The sequence below is a fragment of the Balaenoptera physalus genome (assembly GCF_965194825.1).
Source record: "Balaenoptera physalus genome assembly, chromosome: 2".
NCBI lineage: Eukaryota > Metazoa > Chordata > Mammalia > Artiodactyla > Balaenopteridae > Balaenoptera > Balaenoptera physalus.
The window spans coordinates 176,525,604-176,547,573 of NC_138883.1; the positions used below are offsets into that span (position 1 = coordinate 176,525,604).

Genomic DNA, 21,970 nt, shown 5'->3' on the forward strand with positions numbered 1-21,970 from the left:
CTGAGACCTGGGGCGGGGTGGGGGGCGGGGTATGTCTCGTGGTCCAAGGCCCAAGAACCTGGAGAGCCATCGTCCTGGGGCAGGAGCCGTGGATGTCTCATCTCAAGCTGGGAGTGAATTTGCTCTTCCTCTGCCTTTCTGTTTTGTTGAGGCCCTGAACTGCTGGGTGATGCCCACCCCCACTGGTGAGGACAGTCTTCTTGACGCAGTCTGCTGATGCAGATGCTAATCTCTTCCGGAGACACCCTTACGGACACGCCCAGGAGTAATGTTTTACTGTCTATCTGCGCATCCCCTTAGCCCAGTCAAATTGACACATCCAGTCAATCATCACAGTACCCAAAGGAATTGAAAGCAGGGACTACAACAGATATTTGTATGTCTATATTCATAGCATTATTCATGATAGCCAAACGGTGGAAGCAACCCAAGTTCCATCAGCAGATGCATAGAAAAAATTTTGGGTGTACATACATACAATACGATGTGATTCAGCCTTAAAAAGAAGTAAATTCTGACATATGCTACAGCATGGGTGAATCTTGAGGGTGTTATGATAACTGAAATAAGCCAGTTACAAAAGGACAAGTATTGTGTGATTCCACTTATATGAGGCACCTGGAGTAGTCAGATTCATAGAAACAGAAAGTGGAATGTTGGTTGCCACTGGCTGGGGTAGAGGGGGATGGAGAGTATTGTGTAATGGGTACAGAGTTTCAGTTTTGCAAGATGAAGAAAGTTCTGGAGATGGATGGTGTTGATGGTTCTAAAGAAAGAAGGGCTGGGAATGATTACCCAATGTCTAGACAGGTCTCAGCTTGTGAAACTTTAGGATGAACGGCTCAAAGAGGTGCTAGACTTTTGATCACTGTCATTGTAGAACAATCCCATTCTCCCTACCGTGCTTTATCCACTAGCTACTTGGAGAACTTGCTAAAGGGAGCGCTATTCTCATCGTGGCTTATTATGAGGGTCATAATTCTAAGTTCAGTGACTACATTTTTGGCTTAGAAAGAACCCAAAATATCGATGACCAGGAACAAGCCCTTCCTCCTTGCCTGCTCTAGACTTTCTGGGTAAACTTGAAGTTTTGAGTATTGACTTCCATGGATATCATAAATGTTCTTGCCTTTGTAGCTTAGGCTATAGAACTTCCTAAAGGTCATTCCAGAATTGTTTTGTGGGTTTAAAACTAATGGCCTTTTTTTTCCCACAAATTTTTAATCTTCAAAATAAATGTGCTCCTTGAAGAATAAATTAGAAAATACAGGACTTCCCTGGTGGCGCAGTGGTTAAGAATCTGCCTGCCAATGCAGGGGACACGGGTTCGAGCCCTGGTCCGGGAAGATCCCACGTGCTGCAGAGCAGCTGAGCCTGTGAACCACAACTACTGAGCCTGCGCTCTAGAGCCCATGAGCTACAACTACTGAGCCCGCGAGCCACAACTACTGAGCCCATGTGCCTAGAGCCCGTGCTCCACAACAAGAGAAGCCACTGCAATGAGAGGCCTGTGCACCGCAGTGAAGAGTAGCCCCCGCTCGCAGCAAGTAGGGAAAGCCCGCGTGCAGCAACAAAGACCCAACACAGCCAAAAATAAATAAATAAATAAATTTTTAAAAAGAGAAAGAAAATACAGATAAACAAAAACAAAACAAAACCAGCCGTAATTCCATGAAATAAATTGCAAAATCTTACATAGTGTGTGTGTGTTGTTTTTTTAAAAATAAATTTATTTATTTATTTATTTTGTTTTTGGCTGTGTTGGGTCCTCGTTGCTGCGCGGGCTTTCTTTTAGTTGTGGTGAGCAGGGGCTACTCTTCTTTGTGGTCCGTGGGCTTCGCATTGCGGTGGCTTCTCTTGTTGCGGAGCACAGGCTCTCGGTGCACAGGCTTCAGTAGCTGTGGCTCGCAGGCTCAGTAGTTGTGGCTTGCGGGCTCGAGAGCACAGGCTCAGTAGTTGTGGTGCACGGACTTAGTTGCTCCACAGCATGTGAGATCTTCCCGGACCAGGGCTCGAACCCGTGACCCCTGCATTGGCAGGCGAATTCTTAACCATTGTGCCACCAGGGAAGCCCCTTACGTAGTGTTTTGATCTTCTTTCATGCATGTATGTATGTGTGTGAAAGTATACACATATTTTTATATGTATAGATTCATACTATATGTATTTTAATACGTATTTTGAATATTTTTTAAGGAATTCAGGGCTTAAGTATTTCTTGCTGGGCAATCAAAATGATGGTAAATCATCAATTTTTTATTCACTTTGTATACTTAGACCTTCTTTCAGTATAGCTTTAAGGAAGTAATGATTTAAAACATAACTAACACTCAGTTTGGAATTAATATAATAATAGATTATCCAAGGAGTTGTATTACAGTGTTCTCATGCAGACTTGTTAATGAATTAGGACATGTGGTAAGTTAGAAACCCATTTATTTAGTTGTATTATTCGAAATAACAATTTATAAATTACTTTCCTTAGATAATGAAAGTTTTTCAAAATATTTTATTTCCAGAATCTTACTTTTGAAAAGCAAAAAGGAATAGTCATTTGTCAGAATATTAGAGGAAAGATAGTATGTCAGCCCTTTAAATGTATCCCATATTACTATGGATTAATTTTGTACCTTTTTGAAATTATTATATTTTTTGCTGTTGCCAGATGCCTCAGCTTCTAAGCTTAGATTTGTACATGTAGTACATGCTTTCAATAATTAAACACAGATGCATTTTTTTCCCTTTGTAATTGTACCATAAACTTTTACCCTCTAGAAATTTCAGCAACAGGGTATTCTTTAGTCATCCCCTGGGTGCTGATCCTAGAGTTACCATTCAAGTTCCCAGGGAGGGAGATTTGTAACAATGAATGGCAGTGCACCAGGCCATTGCACTGTTGCTTCATCAGCATAAAATAGTAACTAAGTCTTGTTATCTCAGCATTATGTCCTGCTGAGGAATTTTGTTTGCTTAACTGACCAAGGACAAGCAACTCTGGTTGAATACTTTTAACACAGATTAATAATGAGGTTTCATCAATAAATATTAGTATCTAGCAGCTATTCCCTTTACCTTTCTACTTTAAAACATACTCTGGACTGGGAAAGCAGTTACTGGGAAAACAGAAATCATCAGAGTCTGAGTCAGGGCTTGAGAAGGGATCTTCAGTTCTAGACTTTGAGAGCATATGATGATTAAGACGTGGTCTTGCTCTGAACTCTTCAGGGACCTACAGTTTACTGGGAGGCAGAAGAACAACAATTAATTACTGTGGGGTGTGCTGGGGACAGTTAGTACAGGTGAATACGAAGTGCTGCCAGTTGGCCCTATTTGATCTAGCGGCCACTGGCCAAGTGTGGTAATCGAACACTTTGAATGTGGCTAGTGAGGCTGAGGAACTGAATTTATTTTATTTATTTATTTATTTATTATTATTATTTTTTTTAGAAATTCACAGTCTTTTATTTATTTATTTATTTATTTATGACTGTGTTGAGTCTTCGTTTCTGTGCGAGGGCTTTCTCTAGTTGCGGCAAGTGGGGACCACTCTTCATCGCGGTGCGCGGGCCTCTCACCGTCGCGACCTCTCTTGTTGCGGAGCACAGGCTCCAGACGTGCAGGCTCAGTAATTGTGGCTCACGGGCCCAGTTGCTCCGTGGCATGTGGGATCTTCCCAGACCAGGGCTCGAACCCGTGTCCCCTGCACTGGCAGGCAGATTCTCAACCACTGCGCCACCAGGGAAGCCCAATTTATTTTATTTTATTTCAGTTACTCCAAGTTAAAATTTTAAAACTCATACTTGATTCATTTATGGGAAAACTTTTAAGACTGTTTGGAATCATTTGAGTCTGTGAATCTAGTTTTTAACTGTAAATTTTACGAAATCTGTATACAGATCAAGTATTTTTGATGAAAGTTTAGGATCTGAATTGAGATATGCTATGAAATACATGCTGGATTTTGAGGACTTAGTCCAGAAAAAATAAAATATCTCAATAATTTTGATATTCATTATACAGTAAAATGGTAATATTTTGAATATTAGGTTGAATGAATATACTATTAGAATTCATTTCACCTCTTTATTTTTACCTTTTTAATGTGGTCATTGGAAGATTTTAAACCACCTGGCTCATGTGATATTTGTGTTAGTGCTGCCCTAGAGGCACAGGAAATCTACAAATTCTGCCCTTGAGGAATAGAGGTCCATCTCAAAGAGAAAGTGACCTTTGAACCAACTCGTTATGGTTTATATGTGGTTCACGGGTTGGTGGTTGGGGACAGTATATTGTAGATAGAGGGATAATGATTTGAAGGTGTAACAAGGGAAAATAGCATGACATTAATAGAATTGTGAGTAACATGGCGGTTTTAGACAAAGAATGTAAAAACAGTCGCAATAAAAGGCAGAAAAGATTGTTTGGGACTGAAGTTTTTAGGAGCCTTCAATTCTCTGCTGTGATATTTGAACTTCTACAGTCAATGAAATATTCACTGATGTTTTTGAAGTGGGTGAGTAACGAGATCAGATTTGTTTTTGGAGAATAACTCTTGGGACTGGAGGATCAGTTCGACAAGGTGGAGAAATGGGACTTGTCCTCACTTATTCACTGCCTCGATTAAGGCGGTTGTCTTGGGATAGGAGAGGAAGGAATTCAAGACAGAGTAGGGGGAAGAGTTAGTAGAAGCTCACTGGGGTAAAGAGAAGAGACACAGGGTGACTTTGAGATCTCCCCCTGAGGAGCTCGCGATGCCGCTGTTTGAACTGGTGAGGATACTAGGGTAGTGTGTTATGGACAGAGGCTGAGGCCGAGGAGGTGATGAGTCTGAGCGTCCGGAGGATGCATGCCAGTAGGTCTTTCTTCACAACACGTCTGCTGTTCAGGGGAGGGAGGTGGGTGTTTGAGAGAGAGTTTGATTTTTTCGAAGCAGTGGAGTCAGTTAAGATTTCCCAGGGAGACTGTAAACACAGGAGTAGGAAATTAACTTTAGTGCATGGATTTCATGATAGCTTCTTTAGTTCTATAAAGGTAATTTTCCTTTAAGAACATCCTGAGTGTTTACCGTGCGCGAGTGCTGTGCTTGGCGCCAAAGACGAAGCGAGAAACCAGGCAGCCGTTTCTGCGTGAAAGGCGATCGAGCTCCAGAGGGAAAGGCCGGCAGTCCATGTGGGATGACACTGCAGTGTCGTAAGTTCCACGACAAGCTGCGGGGTAGTTAGGCCCAGGAAGGGCCCACGTGAGGACAACAGAAGCTGACACTGGAGAGGTGTGGGCTTGATCTCCAAGGGGAAATTTGTCACTTGTCCCTTTTTGGCGGATCTTTTACTTGTGATAAACCTCCCAACTGTACGCACACCCCCTCATGACTATGTATGTGTTGGGCCCCAGGACCCTGGTCTCTTCGCTGTGGTGTCTGTCAGCTGCTGTCTACCCACCCTGTAGGTCCAGAGTCTTGAACCACAGTGATTTCTGTTGATGGCGTGGCCCGGTTGCTCTGTTGGCAGCAGTTACGTCAGGTTTGGTGGCACAGGAATGACTCCAGTGTGTTTGTGTGGTTCCCAGAAACGAGCATCCGTCAGGCCTCCGTGCTTTCCCGCCTGGGACCTGCCTTGTTTATGTCTGTCGGGGAGGAGGCATAAGTGACGGACCTGTGATGATGTGAAGGGCTCCTTCAGGTTGTTGGCCACGGTCCGCGGAGCAGGGGGAGGACAGAAGCCAGGTGGAATGAGAGCCCTTAGTAGCTGAATGTAAGACAGCAAGCCCCGGAGGAGTTGGGCAGCCTTGGGTTGCAATAACTAGAAAACCAGTAAGAAAAAGAATTTACTTACCATGAAAACAGCACTGAATTCACTTAGCTGCCGGTTATGTTTCATTATTGAAAGACTGCGTTTCATTTCCGTGTGTTATGTCAGCTTAAACGCCTAAGACCGTGAGTGTTCTTGGAGGGTCCTCACCACCTCTCGGCGCCCCTGGCTTCCTCCTGCTTTCCTTAAGATGCAGTTAAACCTGCCGGGAGCCTTTTCCCGACCACCCCATCTCACCCTCTTCTCTCTCTTGAGTGCTGCTTCTCCGTATAACTCTCAGCTCCTGCCCCTGGAGTCGTGTTCTGCCTGTCTCTTCCTCTTTGCTAGGCTGCTGACCCTGAGGGACAGGGACTGTCTCATGTTCATCTCCCACCGGGCTCATAATTAGTTCTTAAATGATAGCTAAATAAGTGAGTTGCAGAAAATATCAGAATACTGTACAGAGCTTGAAATCTCAGTGCAGCCATGCGTTAAGATATGAACACTTCAACTTGCAAGTGTTTGTATTTAAAAATTATTAAACAGAGGGTAATATATTTCCCTCCTCCCCCTAAAATTTGACTTTAAGTGAGAATATTGTCTTTTGGAAAGTTGCATTTTCCAGTTTAAAGTTGATGTGCAGGGCTTCCCTGGTGGCGCAGTGGCTAAGAATCCGCCTGCCAACGCAGGGGACACGGGTTTGAGCCCTGGTCCGGGAAGATCCCACATGCTGCGGAGCAACTAAGCCTGTGCACCACAACTACTGAGCCTGCGCTCTAGAGCCCACGAGCCGCAACTACTGAGCCGCACGCCACAACTACTGAGCCCGCGCGCCTAGAACCCGTGCTCTGCAACAAGAGAAGCCACCGCAGTGAGAAGCCCACGCACCACAACGAAGAGTAGCCCCCGCTCGCCGCAACTAGAGAGAAGCCCACATGCAGCAACGAAGACCCAAGGCAGCCTAAAATAAATAAATTTTTAAAATAAATAAATAAATAAATAAAGTTGATGTGCAATTTTCAGTTGTGAAACTAAAACAAATTTCAGTCCTATTTTAACTGAATATTGGCTTGTGGACCATATTTTTTCTTTTTGTCCTCATTCTGTTAACTGACCCAGTGTTATTATAATTAGCAATTATGGTAAAGCAGAGTTTAAGCAGGTAAATTACCAAAGGCACATAAATGTCTTTTTTCCACATGAATTAAAATAGAGTTTAAAAAGTAATTAGAATTCCATTTTGGAGTTTGATACTTTGGTATATGTTTTTTTCCCCATAAATCTAAATCTAAAGGTATGGTTATAGGCTGCAGGGACTGATTATTCTAATATAAATTACTGATTATTCAGTAATATAGATATAATTTGGCATTTATGGTAAGGTAGATATAATACTTAAGTATTAGTACAGAGTAGCATATGCTAATTAAGAAACAAGAAGTGTAGCTAATATGTATTCTCCTGTTCTCTGAAGTTTATTTTAGAAACAAGGACTGAATGTCAAAAGTAAAGAGGGGGGCTTCCCTGGTGGCGCAGTGGTTGAGAGTCTGCCTGCCAATGCAGGGGCACGGGTTCGAGCCCTGGTCTGCGAAGATCCCACATTCCGCGGAGCAACTAGGCCCGTGAGCCACAATTACTGAGCCTGCGCGTCTGGAGCCTGTGCTCCCAACAAGAGAGGCCGCAATAGTGAGAGGCCCGTGCACCGCGATGAAGAGTGGTCCCCGCTTGCCACAACTAGAGAAAGCCCTCGCACAGAAACGAAGACCCAACACAGCCATAAATAAATAAATAAACAAATACTTAAAAAAAAAAAAAAAAAGTAAAGCGGGCCAAATCTCAGTATTTTTGGTATTAAAGTAAGAATTCAGGTACAATCAAAGTTTAAAGTTACCTTCTTTATATATGGCTCCCCAGTTTTTCCTTTCTGTGGATAGTGGGAAGACTATTTTCGTCTGCATATAGATAGAAGTGGAACAGGCCAGGTCTTTTTTTAAATATTAAATTGGGTCATGTGCAGAGGTACTGGTCCCAGTTCAGTTGTTAATTAATGACAGATATGACCCATAAAATTAACTTTGTTTCTGTGTTCTCCTTTTAAAGATTTTTTTTTTTTGGTATGAAAAATCCACTTATTTTTGTTGGTGACAGTTCATGAACAAGGCTCTTTGTTCAGTTTAAGTGTGTAATACTTACGTCTTATAAATATTTGAGAACTAATTTTTATTTGATTCATGTATTGGAAGTACTTCTTGTTGCTTATTCTTTTAAGACTTCTTCCTTTGAATTATCTGCAGAGTAAGAAGCTGGTGGTATGGACTTAAGAATCGTCTTTAAGTTTTTTATGTTTTTTTATAATACAAGTATATTGGACCAGGGGCCCGGTTTGCCCTAAGTCCATTCAGAAAGATTGAGTATCTTCTGAATAATAGTATACATAAAGATCACATAGGGTACTTAAAAATACAGATTCTTGACTCCCACCCCCGTTACTCTCCACCCCCAGTAACAAGACTTTTAATCAGCACCCCTAGAGGAGTCTGCTATGGATGACCCACTGACCATCCCGTAAGAAACACTAGTTTGTGTAGTGTTAATACTATTGCTGTCACTTTATGAGTCCAGTAGACTAGACGAATGCCCCAGACTCTTGTCCTAATCAAACTCTACGGGTAATAATTCTCATTGTGGTGAAATTGGGTAATAAAGCACATAGAAAAAAATATAATTGCATTATGCAGAGAAAACTAATTTTTTTAATTTTTGGCCATGCCGAGTGGCTTTGGGGATCTTAGTTCCCCGACCAGGGATTGAACCCGAGCTCTCAGTAGTGAAAACGCCAAGTCCTAACCCCTGGACCACCAGGGAATTCCCGAGAGAACGGATTTAAAAATTTTTAAATTTTAATTAAAAAATTTTTTCTTCCGGTTTTAATGAGATATAATTGCCATACAGCACTGTGTAAGTTTAAGGTGTACATTATAATGATTTGGTTTACATACATCATGAGGTGATTATCTCAGTAAGTTTAGTGAACATCCATCTTCTCATATAGATACAAAATTTAAAAATAGAAAAAATTTTCTTTTTGGGATGAGAACTCTTAGAGTTGACTTTCTTAACAACTTTCATATATAACACAGCAGCGTTAATTATATTTATCATGCTGTACATTGCACTCCTAGTACTTCTTTTTTTTTTTTTTTTTCCCTAGTACTTCTTTATCTTATATACCTTTTGATCACCTTCATCCAAGAACCACCTCTGGCAACCACAAATCTGATCTCTTTTTCAATGAGTTTGTTTATTTGTTTGTTTTTGAAGTATAATTGACCTACAACACTATGTTAGGTCCTGTTACACAACATAGTGACTCAGTATTTCTATCTTCTCTTCCCTTGTGTGACTTCCTGACTATGTTTATTGCTGTGTTTGGATTTCTTTCTCTTTTTTGTGTGTATCTATTACAGATTTTCGGTTTGTGGTTACCACGAGGTTTATATCTATCTATCTATCTATCTATCTATCTATCTATCTATCTATCTATCTATCTATCTATCTACGATTATCTTAAGTTGCTGATCTCTTAAGTTCCAACGAATTTTAACAACCCTGCTCTTTTACTCCCCTCCCCCCCAGGTTTACTGTTTTTGACATCGTATTGTACACCTTTTCGTTTTTTGTATCACTTAATTACTTACTGTGGATAAGATGATTTTACTACTTTTGTCTTTTAACCTTCCTACTAGCTTTATATGTGGTTGATTTACTACCTTTACTGTGTATTTGCCTTTACCTTTCATAATCTTTGTGTTTCTAGTTGTGGCCTTTTTCTCTTAGAGAAGTCCGTTTAACATTTCTTGTAAAGCTGGTTTGGTGGTGCTGAACTCTTAGCTTTTACTTATCTGTGAAACTTTTGATCTCTCCATTAGATCTGAGTGAAAACCTTGCTAGGTACTCATAATGTTTTAGCTTGTTTTTCTTCACACTTTAACATTTTAAGTTGGAAGTTCGATGCACTTTTATATTTTGCTTTTCTCATTAACCTCAATTTTTTTTATCATGTTAAGAAACTGTTAACATTTCATTGCTTTTATAGTATTGCCTTATATATTAGATCATTATTTACTTAACTATTCTGTTGTTGGATGTTTAGATTGTTGCTAATTTCTTTCTGATAAATAACATTGAAATGAACATCTTTGTGGGAAAATTTTTTTCTATGTATACAATTTTTTTCTCCCCTTTCCCCTAAAAATATTTTTAAAAGCTTTTGAAACATACTGTCAAACTGTTTTCCAAAAGGGTTCATCTAGTTAAAGTTACCAGCAGTAAACTAGAGTTAACATTCATCTTCACCAGCATTGTGTTCATTTAAAAAAAACCCATAGTTTTGGTTCACTAGACAAAATGGTATATAATTATGTAAACATCCTTTGTTGTGGTTAATACATGTTTTGGGTGTATGTAAAAATAAGTTTGATATTTTATACTAAGTATTTTTTCTACCAAGAGTTTAAGTTTTCAAGAGTTCTTGAAGAAACTTGTTAGTGATCAATCAGTGGTCATTCCCTTGAATTTTTCTCAGTGGTTTGAGTAGTTGATAATTAACAGGGACAGTGTCTTTTTGCCACAGATCAGAATATTAAAAATACTGAGTCCTTTTCTGTTCTCTTTCTGCACATTTTGGAAATTGAAGGTTTAAGCTGATCATAAGTTTGGAGTTAATTTATTAAGAAAACAAAGTTCTTATTTCTACTAGAAGCTGTTTGTAACAGCAAATGAGCAACATTTCAAATGAACATCTGTCCAAAAATTTAGTGGTAAGAGCGTGAAATATTAAAGTTTTACCATTCATCCACCATCAGTAAACCTCTTCTTTTTTTTAAAATTAATTAATTTATTTTTGGCTGTGTTGGGTCTTTGTTGCTGTGTGCGGGCTTTCTCTAGTTGCAGCGAGCAGGGGCTGCTCTTCGTTGCGGTGCGCGGGCTTCTCATTGCAGTGGCTTCTCTTGTTGCGGAGCACGGGCTCTAGGCGCGCAGGCTTCAGTAGTCGTGGCTCATGGGCTCTAGAGTGCATGTGGCTCGCGGGCTTAGTTGCTCCGTGGCATGTGGGATCTTCCTGGACCAGGGCTCGAACCCGTGTCCCCGGCATTGGCAGGCGGATTCTTAACCACTGCGCCACCAGGGAAGCCCCCTCATGTCTTCTTAACTCCTGAATCTAGTGGTTGTTTCACGGCTCTCGTATTGAAGTCTTCAGAGTGAAACAAGTTCCCCTTGTTTTGAAATTTTCCTTCTCCTTGACTTTTAAATACCATCTTTTCCTGTCAGGCCGTCTACTTCCGACTTTGTTTCCTTTACTGGATCCTCTTACTTTGCTTAGTACCTTAATTATATTCATTGCATCAGTAGTTGTAGTAACACCGCCCGAGGTCACGGTGCCAGACCCCAGGCTAACTTCATGCCTGTGTCCTCACTTTACCTCGTAACGCAGCTGCGTGGTGCTCCCCAGGGGCCTGTCCCCTCTCCCTCTGTGCGCCCTCTTAAGGTCTGGCCCCACCAGTGTGCTGATGGCTTTTATGTTTTTAGCGCTGATTCTATACTGAGCTCCCAATCTGGGTACCTGGCAGTCTGAGCATTTCCACCTGGACTTGAAAAGGAGTTCCAACCTACTACAATCTAAGTGGAACTCCTCTGTGTTCCTCTCTTCATCCTGTTCTTCATCTTGACATTATCTAACCCATGGTTAAACACACACACACCAAAAAACATGCTTCACATAAACAGACATACAATCTGCATGCTAACATAACTTTCTAATTGTTTCTCGCATCTGGCCCTGCTTCTCTGTTCCTACTCCTCTTGTCCTGTTGCCTCTCTCGTCTTCTGTCTGTACCGACCTCCTAACTGATCGCTGCATCTAATTGTGTTCATCTAAAATCTGCAGTATTTCAAAATTTTGACTCAGAATGTACCTCCTGGCTTAACTTCTCCAGTTATTCCCTAAATGCTGCTGGGTATAACGTCTGCTGTTGAACATGACACACAAACTCTCCTTGTTCTGGCATTTGCTTCTCTTTACATCTTTCCCGTGCCTCTCCTCTCACCTGCCCTCTGAGCCGGCATCCTTCCCTGAGTGCACCGTGCTTTTTTTTCAGACGTTTGTTCTTCTGCCTCCTGTGTCCCCTGCTTTGACCTGGCTAATTCTGATGTATTCATTTCTGAGGCTTATTCCCTTGGTTCCAAGTCTCTTTGATTTTGCTCCTACACTGTCCCATGTGTAGCTCTAGCATGAGGTCTGTTATGCATTTAAATGACCTTTGTTTCACGTTCTTTTACTACATTATGAGGTCCTGGAAGACAAGACTAATTTTTAATCGTATTTGTAACCTTAGCACCGCTGCGTGTTTGACGCTTAGTCCACTTTTAGTCCTGTCTTAAATGGTGACACAGTTGTCCATCCTTGTTCCCAAGCTAGAAGTGTGGATGATTCCTAGTTTCCTCTCTTTATCACGTGTAACCGTTTCCAAGTCCTTCAGTTTTGCTTTTACTTGGGTATATATGTTTGCATTCTTTTGTTCACTTGTTTGTTCATTCAACAAATTTCCTTCAGTGCTCCTGTACGCAAGGCTGTGAACTAACTATACTGTGTGCCAAACATTGCATTGAATTTGTAGAATTTATAGATTAATTTTTTGAGAAGGAACACATTTACAAAATTAAGGAACAACAGTTTATCTAGAAGTACTCCTCATTTTTTTTTTAAGCTTATTTTTTTTTAAAGCTTTTTGTTAAGCTTATTAACTGTGTTTTAACAATTCTTAGTGTGAATGAGATTTTTAAAATTCTGTTACAGTTTCTAACTTGTCATTGCTCATGTATCAGAAACTGATTTTAAATGATCTTTTTATCTGGCCAACTTATTAAACTTCTTAGTAGTTTTCATGGACTTAGGTTTTCAAATATTCATTATGTCAGTGACAAATATCAGGGTTGTTTTCCTACTGGGTATTTATGAGTTAACTCATTTTTCATGTCTCAGTACATTTCATATCTTAGTATTGTACATTTGTTGAATAAAAGCCATGGTACTTGGCATGCTGGGATTTTTCTTCTTTTGGCTGCGCTGCGTGGCTGGCAGGATCTTAGTTCCCTGACCAGGGATTGAACCCAGGCCCCCTGCAGTGGAAGCGCCAAGTCCTAACCACTGGACTGCCAGGGAACTCCCCCTGGAATTATTCTTGACTTTAATGAAAATGCTTCTCTCAGTGTCTTGCTGAGTATGATGTTTATTTTGAATAATAATTTAAAAAATCAAATTAAGGAGGCATCACCTGTTCCTCACTTGCTAAGAGTTTTATCCTGAATCCATGTTGAATTTTATCAGTAGCTTTGCTGGTGTCTGTGGAGATGATCAAGTTAATCTGTTAATGTAAAGAATTACAGTAAGAGATTCCAGAAGACGGACTCCCTTAATATTTCTGCTTTTTCCTGATTTATTTAATGCAGTGCTAGATTTGAGTGCTAATGTTTTATTTAGTATATTTTCATTTATATTTATAAGTGAGATTGGTTTGTACTTTTCTTTCATTTAATTCTCTGCTTTTGTTTCAGAATTATGCTAGCCTTATAAACTTTGTTAAGGCATTTCAGTTTTTTTAAATTGGGGAAAACTGTTTAAATTTGAATTGTTTAAACAACAGGAATGAGTTATTTCTTAAAGCTGTAGTACAATGTGTCTCTAACATTGTTTAGAAAGTTGCTGTTTCTTGGCGTCTTTATTTCCCCAAGTCTAGTGAAGTATCAGGAGCAAAGAACTTTAACACTTGTTGAATTTTCTAGATAAGGTCCTGGGAAATGATTTACTATATAGAATTGCTTGTTATATTAACAGAGTTGGTTTTAGTCAGAGAAGCACTGTTATCCAGCTAAGTCATCAGGATCTGGAATTAGTCTGGAAGAGAAACACATGGAAATCTGTCTTCATGGATAGACTTTCTTCATAGAAAAATGCTCTTTGGTGATAGTCTAAATTCAAAGCTAACATTTATAGGAAAATGGTCTAATTTGTATCACTGAGTACAATATTTGCATAATTACCATGTTTAAAAAGACCAAAGGTAACCGTTTTATAAATGTATTCAGGTGTCGGGTTAGTTTTACTATTTTCTTTCATTTTTATTTTTCTATTTTTGGCTGCGTTGGGTCTTTGTTGCTGCACGCGGGCTTCCTCTAGTTGCGGCGAGCGGGGGCTACTCTTCGTTGCAGTGCACGGGCTTCTCATTGCAGTGGCTTCTCTTGTTGCGGAGCACGGGCTCTAGGCCTACGGGCTTCAGTAGTTGTGGCTCATGGGCTCAGTAGTTGTGGCTCGCGGGCTCTAGAGCGCAGGCTCAGTAGTTGTGGCGCATGGGCTTAGTTGCTCCGCAGCATATGGGATCTTCCTGGACCAGGGCTCGAACCTGTGTCCCCTGCATTGGCAGGCAGATTCTTAACCACTGAGCCACCAGGGAAGCCCCTACTGTTTTCTTTTGTAAAGCTTATTCTGTGATTTAGATTCATTATAATTTAATTTATAGGCAAATAATATTTTAGAAGTTAAAGTACTTTAATTTCAGTAAAACTGATTCAGTGTATCCATCTACATTTCCCTTTTATAAAATTTTTATTAGAGTATAGTTGATTTACAGTGTTGTGTTAGTTTCTGCTGTACAGCAGAGTGACTCAGTTATACATATACATATATCCACTCTTTAATTTTAGATTCTTTTCCCATATAGGTCATTACAGAGTATTGAGTAGAGTTCCCTATGCTATGCAATAGGTTCTTATTAGTTATCTATTTTATATCTAGTAGTGTGTCTGTGTCAATCCCAGTCTCTCAATTTATCCCTCCCTCCCTCTTCCCCCTTGGTAACCAAAAGTTTGCTTTCTACATCTTTGACTCCATTTCAGTTTTGTAAATAAGTTTATTTGTACCATTTTTTTAGATTACACATATAAGCAATATCATATGATATTTGTCTTTCTCTGACTTACTTCACTCAGTACGGCAATCTCTAGGGCCATCCATGTCACTGCAGGTGGCATTATTTCATTCTTTTTCATGGCTGAGTGATATTCCATTGTGTATATGTACCGCATCTTCTTTATCCATTCCTCTGCTGAATTTAGGTTGTTTCCATGTCTTGGCTATTGTGAATAGTGCTGCTGTAAACATAGAGGTGCATGTATCTTTTTGAATTATAGTTTTGTCTGGGTATATGCGCAGGAGTGGGATTGCTGGGTCATATGGTTACTCTATTTTTAGCTTTTTAAGGAACCTCCATACTGTTCTCTGTAGTGGCTGAACCAGTTCACATTCCCACCAACAGTGTAGGAGGGTTCCCTTTTCTCCACACCCTCTCCAGCATTTATTGTTTGTAGATTTTTTGATGATGGCCCACATTTCCCTTTTTTTTTTAAACATCTTTTTTGAAGTATAATTGCTTTACAGTGGTGTGTTAGTTTCTGCTTTATAACAAAGTGAATCAGTTATACATATACATATGTTCCCATATCTCTTCCCTCTTGCATCTCCCTCCCTCCCACCCTCCCCATCCCACCCCTCTAGGTGGTCACAAAGCACCGAGCTGATCTCCCTGTGCTATGCGGCTGCTTCCCACTAGCTATCTATTTTACATTTGGTAGTGTATATATGTCCATGACACTCTCTCACCCTGTCACATCTCACCCCTCCCCCTCCCCATATCCTCAAGTCCATTCTCTAGTAGGTCTGTGTCTTTATTCCCGTCTTGCCACTAGGTTCTTCATGGCTTTTTTTTTTTTCCTTAGATTCCATATATATGTGTTAGCATACTGTATTTGTTTTTCTCTTTCTGACTTACTTCACTCTGTATGACAGACTCTAACTCCATCCACCTCATTACAAATACCTCCATTTCATTTCTTTTTATGGCTGAGTAATATTCCATTGTATATATGTGCCACATCTTCTTTATCCATTCATCTGTCGATGGACATTTAGGTTGCTTCCATGTCCTGGCTGTTGTAAATAGAGCTGCAATGAACATTTTGGTACATGACTCTTTTTGAACTATGGTTTTCTCAGGGTATATGCCCAGTAGGGGGATTGCTGGGTCGTATGGTAGTTCTATTTGTAGTTTTTTAATGAACCTCCATACTGTTCTCCATAGTGGCTGTATCAATTTACATTCCCACCAACAGTGAAAGAGTGTTCCCTTTCCTCCACACCCTCTCCAGCATTTATTGTTTTTAGATTTTTTGATGATGGCCATTCTGACCGGTGTGAGATGATATCTCATTGTAGTTTTGATTTGCATTTCTCTAATGATTAATGATGTTGAGCACTCTTTCATGTGTCTGTTGGCAATCTGTATATCTTCTTTGGAGAAATGTCTATTTAGGTCTTCCGCCCATTTTTGGATTGGGTTGTTTGTTTTTTTGTTATTGAGCTGCATGAGCTGCTTGTAAATCTTGGAGATTAATCCTTTGTCAGTTGCTTCATTTGCAAATATTTTCTCCCATTCTGAGGGTTGTCTTTTGGTCTTGATTATGGTTTCCTTTGCTGTGCAAAAAGCTTTTAAGTTTCATTAGGTCCCATTTGTTTATTTGTGTTCTTATTTCCATTTCTCTAGGAGCTGGGTCAAAAAGAATCTTGCTGTGATGTATGTCATAGAGTGTTCTGCCTATGTTTTCCTCTAAGAGTTTGATAGTGTCTGGCCTTACACTTAGGTCTTTAATCCATTTTGAGTTTATTTTTGTGCATGGTGTCAGGGAGTGTTCTAATTTCATACTTTTACATATATCTGTCCAATTTTCCCAGCACCACTTATTGAAGAAGCTGTCTTTTCTCCACTGTATATGCTTGCCTCCCTTATCAAAGATAAGGTGACCATATGTGCGTGGGTTTATCTCTGGGCATTCTATCTTCCCTTTTTTAATTCAGTGTTTTCAAGTGTTCATAAAACGGTATATTATAGAAGTAATTGAACATCTGAATAATTCTAGGACTAATATGGCAAAGGTTCTCAACCAGGGGCAGTTTGTCACCATGAGACATTTGGCAGTGTCTGGAGACTCTAATTGTCACAGTGAGGGGAAGCCACTGTCATCTAGTGGGTGGCGGCTGGAGATGCTAGTGAACATTCTACAACGCCCAGGATAGCCTCCCGCAAAAAGAATGACCTCCTCCCAAATGTTAGTGGTGCTGAGGTTGAGAAACCCTCTTGTAAAAGGAAAGATGTATACACAGATACAAACACACAGTATTAAAAAGGCGTACTTTTTCTTTCAGTAGTTCTAATTCTAACTTAATACGGTTTACAGTGTCCTTCTGCAAAGTGTATGAAGAGTATTCTGCTCTTGACTGACATCTAGTGAGACATTTAAAAATAAAAAGTAAAACTGAAGGTTGAGACTGAATAAGCATGTAAATCAGAGTTACTACTAATTGGTTTTCCAGTCTTAGGAAATTCACAAATAAGTAGACTAGGAAGAGAGTAAAGATTTGTTTATGGCTACTGAGAAATTATAGCTGAGAAGTAGTATGTGGTAAATTCTTAGCTGAAGTATCTCCTTTGTCTTTTACTTATAGTCTTGATTTAATATTAGAGCTTAGGATATGAAATCTTTCTTTTGACAGTTTTCTGAATAAATGCTGAGTTACCCATATGTAAGCTTTTTATATTTTAAAAATTGCCTAAAATCATAGAATTTTAGAGCCTATGGGGACCTACATGGTTTAATCCAGTTTCTTCACTTACAGAGATTAAATAGTTCAGTTTCAGAGAGATGAAGGATCTTTTCTGTTGTCTTACAACTTGTTAGGCCAGATCTTGAACTGGAACCCACAGCTCCTGACTTCTAGTTGAGTATTCTTTCAGGGTGAGGGGAAGTAATTAAGCACACTTAAAAAAAAAATTAATTAATTAATTAATTTATTTTTGGCTGCGTTGGGTCTTCGTTGCTGCGCACGGGCTTTCTCTAGTTGCGGCGAGCGGGGGCTACTCTTCGTTGTGGTGCGTGGGCTTCTCATTGCGGTGGCTTCTCTTGTTGCGGAGCCCGGGCTCTAGGCCTGCGGGCTTCAGTAGTTGTGGCTCGTGGGCTCAGTAGTTGTGGCTCGTGGGCTCTAGGGCGCAGGCTCAGTAGTTGTGGCGCACGGGCTTAGTTGCTCTGCGGCCTGTGGGATCTTCCTGGACTAGGGCTCGAACCCGTGTCCCCTGCATTGGCAGGCAGATTCTCAACCACTGCGCCACCAGGGAAGCCCAAGCACACTTTGGATTCTCTTTAAAGCTTATGTTTTTTTCAAACTATGAATATTAAAACTGTTAAATTCTTATTTCCTTAAAAAGAATATATACACCTGTATATATGTTTTAAAATGAATTAGTATTTATGTTTATAAATCTCATGTTTAATTATAAGCGTTATGCCAGTTTAAACATGGATATTTCACATTTTTCACAGGCGACAACACCTCCAAATCAAGGGCGGCCAGATTCTCCTGTCTACGCTAACCTGCAAGAACTGAAAATATCCCAGTCGGCTCTCCCCCCGATCCCTGGAAGCCCAGCAGTTCAGATTAATGGAGAATGGGAAACTCATAAAGATAGTTCAGGGCGTTGTTATTACTATAACAGAGGAACACAGGAAAGAACTTGGAAACCCCCTCGTTGGACTCGAGATACAAACATAAGCAAAGGAGATTCCCAGAGTCCAGGAGATCAAGAGGTATGAGGAGTTAGGGGGTCAACCAGTGAGTTACCAAGCTTTTTCTCTTCTTGTTCCTCAAAGAAGTGAATAGATTTGCTTCTAACCCTTGAAATCTCTAAGATACTAAATCTTTTCCCCACGTTTTATTATATTACTGCTTGTTGCTTCCTAATCTCTAACTAGTGGACAGCGGCTAGCCTTGTAGCATGCTTACTAGTTCCGGAATTAACTGGGTTAATGTTGCCTAGAGCCAGTAGTTTCCTTCATGCGCTAGAAGATACTAATTCAATCATTGTTATTGCCCAAGGAGTGACATCTTTTAGAAAAAGGAGAGAAGATATGTGATATGATTTAGCCAAACAAATAAAAACAAAGTTATTTAATTGACACTTTTCTTTATGGTTTGGTGGGGCTAGCAAGATACTTGTCAGTTTTTGTTAGAGATACAAGATCACTTTTTATTTCTATGTAGGGGAAATAAGTGTAATTCCTTTGCTGTGAACGGACCACCCTCGAAGTCTGACAGTTCACTCTGTATCGTTATTTTCTCTAACACGTGTCCATGCTGTCTCCCCACCTGCCTTGGTCTCACCCCCCTCCCACCGCTCAGAGGGTGGTGCGGTGAATTGGCCAGCGGGGTTTTGAGAAACACTTATCTCCGAGGCCTGGAGAGAGTCCTTGGGACTGTTCAGATGTGCAGGAGAAGCTTGGGTAGGGTGGATAGAGTGGAGTTGAATCCTGCTGTTTGGTAGACGGCGGCCCCCGCACCCGCACAGGACACCTGCTCTTAGAGAGAGCGGCTGGCTTGCACAGTAAGAACAGAACTCCAGTTAGGTAGGAGCTGGAGAAGTCAGGTAACACATCCTGTATCTAGCAGAATCTGAAAGCTTCTTATAGTTAATGACCCCTCGTCTTATCCCGTTTTTCAGTTGTATATTTATAGCTTTGCTTTGGTGGTAACTTGCATTTTAGTGTTCAAGAATGAGGTGGAGGACAGTGAGAAATTGTTCATGTGTTACTATAATAGGAAGATGTTAGGAAAGTTATTTGAATTTGTGTGTCCAGAAAGATTTGAAAATAAGTTGTCCTGTGTATCAAAGTAAAATCTTATAATTTGGAAAATTTAGGGTAAGGGCCAAATTGTACAATAATTTAAAGAGATTTGAAGTATACATGGGAACTTTAACAACCCTTCTTAGCTTTCTATTTCAGTGACTAGATGGGAGTGATTAGTATGTCAGAGTCTGAGCTCACACCACTCACTCTCTGCAGGTATTGTGTAAAATAGGTATTTCCAGAGTGGCTGGAGCATATCTTCCAGTAACTTCTTGAGAAAGGTTGTGCATGGGAGGCAACACTGAGACTTTGTGTGTGAAGAAGTCTGTATTCTGCCCTCCTATTTAATCGATAGTTGGCCTGAGTGAAGAAGTCTAGGTTGGAAATAAGTTTTTCTCACAGTTGCAAGGCATCTTGAACTTGACCTTACGGCGATCTCAGTTGGCTGCGTGTGGGGCGTCTCCAGGGTTGGAGCCATTCGGTCTTCCCTTTCAGACTGGCCCGTCTCTGCAGAAGTCTTCACGCCTGGACAGTAAGGGCCGCCTGGGTCTTGGTACCCGGCGTTTAGTTTGCACGTAGTTCCTTAGTCTCCCCGCTTTCTGTTTGGTACCTGCATCCCAGCCGTGCCTGTTTTCTTCCAACTCAGCATCCCTCTTGAGAGGGAGTAAAACCCTACACTTGGGCTGGAATGAGGGAGGGGTGCACACCTAGTGGCCAGGCATGAGGAAGGGGAGTCTGGCGATTTCAGCCCTCAGTTCAGTACCCGCGGTTCCAGGAGGACCTAATACTGTCAGTTCCTGGGCCATTTGAAGATTTCGCTCCGCAGACCTGTTGGATTTCATCTTCCCTCCTGGGCGCCCACCCCCCCGACCAGTTTAGATTCTGCTTTCTTTGCGGATAATTTAGGTGTTTGTTCCTCTGCTTCTCAGCCTCCAGAGTTTTGTGGCTGTTGTGTCTCCTTGTGTTCTCCCTGTTCTTGACGGTTCGGGTCTTTCTAGGCTTGTTTCGATACTTTTATTTTAGTAGGGTTTGAGAGGGGGCAGGTGCTCGCCCTCTCATCCGAACTCAGAAGCTTGTCATTTCAGTGGTTGCCCTAGAACAGTGGTTCTCACGTGGGGCAGTGTTGTCTCCGGGGGGCACCTAGGCAACGTCTGGGGATATTTTGGGTTGTCACAACTCAGCGAGGGCTACTGGCATCTCGTGGGTAGAGGCCAGAGAAGCTGTTGAGCATCCTGTGATTCACAAGACAGCTCCTACCGTGAGGAACAACCTGGCCCTAACTGTCCACGGTGCTGCTGATGAGAAACGCCGCCTTAGAAGTTGTAACTGGCGTACTTATCAAAGTCTGCGGTTAATCAGCATCTTCTTGCTCCTTGAAACCGTACAAGAACTATACGTGCAGTGGTGCTATCGTTGTTTATTTTATTTCTGTTTTTTAGCTCCCTTACTACTTGTTCTACATGGTGACTCTTAAAATTTATCCTCATACGTACCACTTTCTTTTTTCACATTTCTTAGGCAAATTAGGTTATCTTGGATAACTTTATACTGTCTTAAGTACCTACTTTTAAATTTCCTTAGTGAGCCTCTGTTAGTGATAGAATCTTAGTTTTCATTTGCCTGCAAATTTATTTTTCATCCTTATTTTTCAAGAATATCTTTGCCTGGTACACAGTTCTAAGCTGATTGCTTTTTATTTTTCCCTTTTTCGTTGAAGACTTTATTCTCATGTTTTCTGGCTTCCATTGTTGATGTGGAAGATTCAACTTGTAGGTCTCTTCTTGCGGTGGCTTTGAGGATCTCGTGTCTGTAATTTCACTATGATGTGATTAGGTGAAGTTATCTTTTTTATTTCCTTCCGGGGCTTTGTTGGGAATCCCAAATTTGAGGCGTTCCATCTTTGATTAGTTCTGGAAAAACTCTTAGGCATTGTCTATATACAGCTCCTGTCCCATTTTCTCTTTCCTCTTGTTTTGGGACTTTGATTAGATGAACGATTAATTTGCTTACTCCGTTTATCATGTCTCTTGATTTCCCTTATACTTTAACATTTTATTGCTGTGTCTCTCTCTGCTTGTTCCCAGTCATTTCCAAGTCAAGCTCCTGTTTACTGTTTTTCTCTTCATCATGTATGTTTGTTTGATATTAAACCAACCCTTGAATTTAAAAAATGTGTTATTTTTAATTTGTTTGGGGGAGCTTCCCCATCTTATTATTTTGAGAAGTTTGAAACATACAAAAAAAGTAGAAAGAATAGTATAGTGAGCTGCCAGGTACCCTTCATCTGGATTTACAAGTTGTTAACACTTTACCACATTTGCCTTATTACTTTCTCCCTCCTTTTACCCTTCTAACTCTGCAGTAATTTTTTTTTTTCTGAATCATTTGGACCAGACAAC

At 40.6% G+C, this 21,970-nt stretch overlaps 1 protein-coding gene across 11 annotated transcripts in view; it reads left to right on the top strand.

Annotated features, from left to right (window-relative positions):
- ARHGAP12 (Rho GTPase activating protein 12) overlaps positions 1-21,970 on the top strand; it is a 113,671-nt gene that overhangs the window by 47,173 nt on the left and 44,528 nt on the right. For 9 of the 11 annotated variants that reach the window (XM_082452820.1, XM_082452823.1, XM_082452824.1 and 6 more), the window contains exon 4: positions 18,270-18,533. The exons of the other annotated variants lie outside the window; for them this stretch is intronic. In XM_082452820.1, the coding sequence (XP_082308946.1) occupies positions 18,270-18,533 (264 nt within the window). The remainder of the gene's footprint in view (positions 1-18,269; positions 18,534-21,970) is intronic. 11 annotated transcript variants of the gene reach the window in all.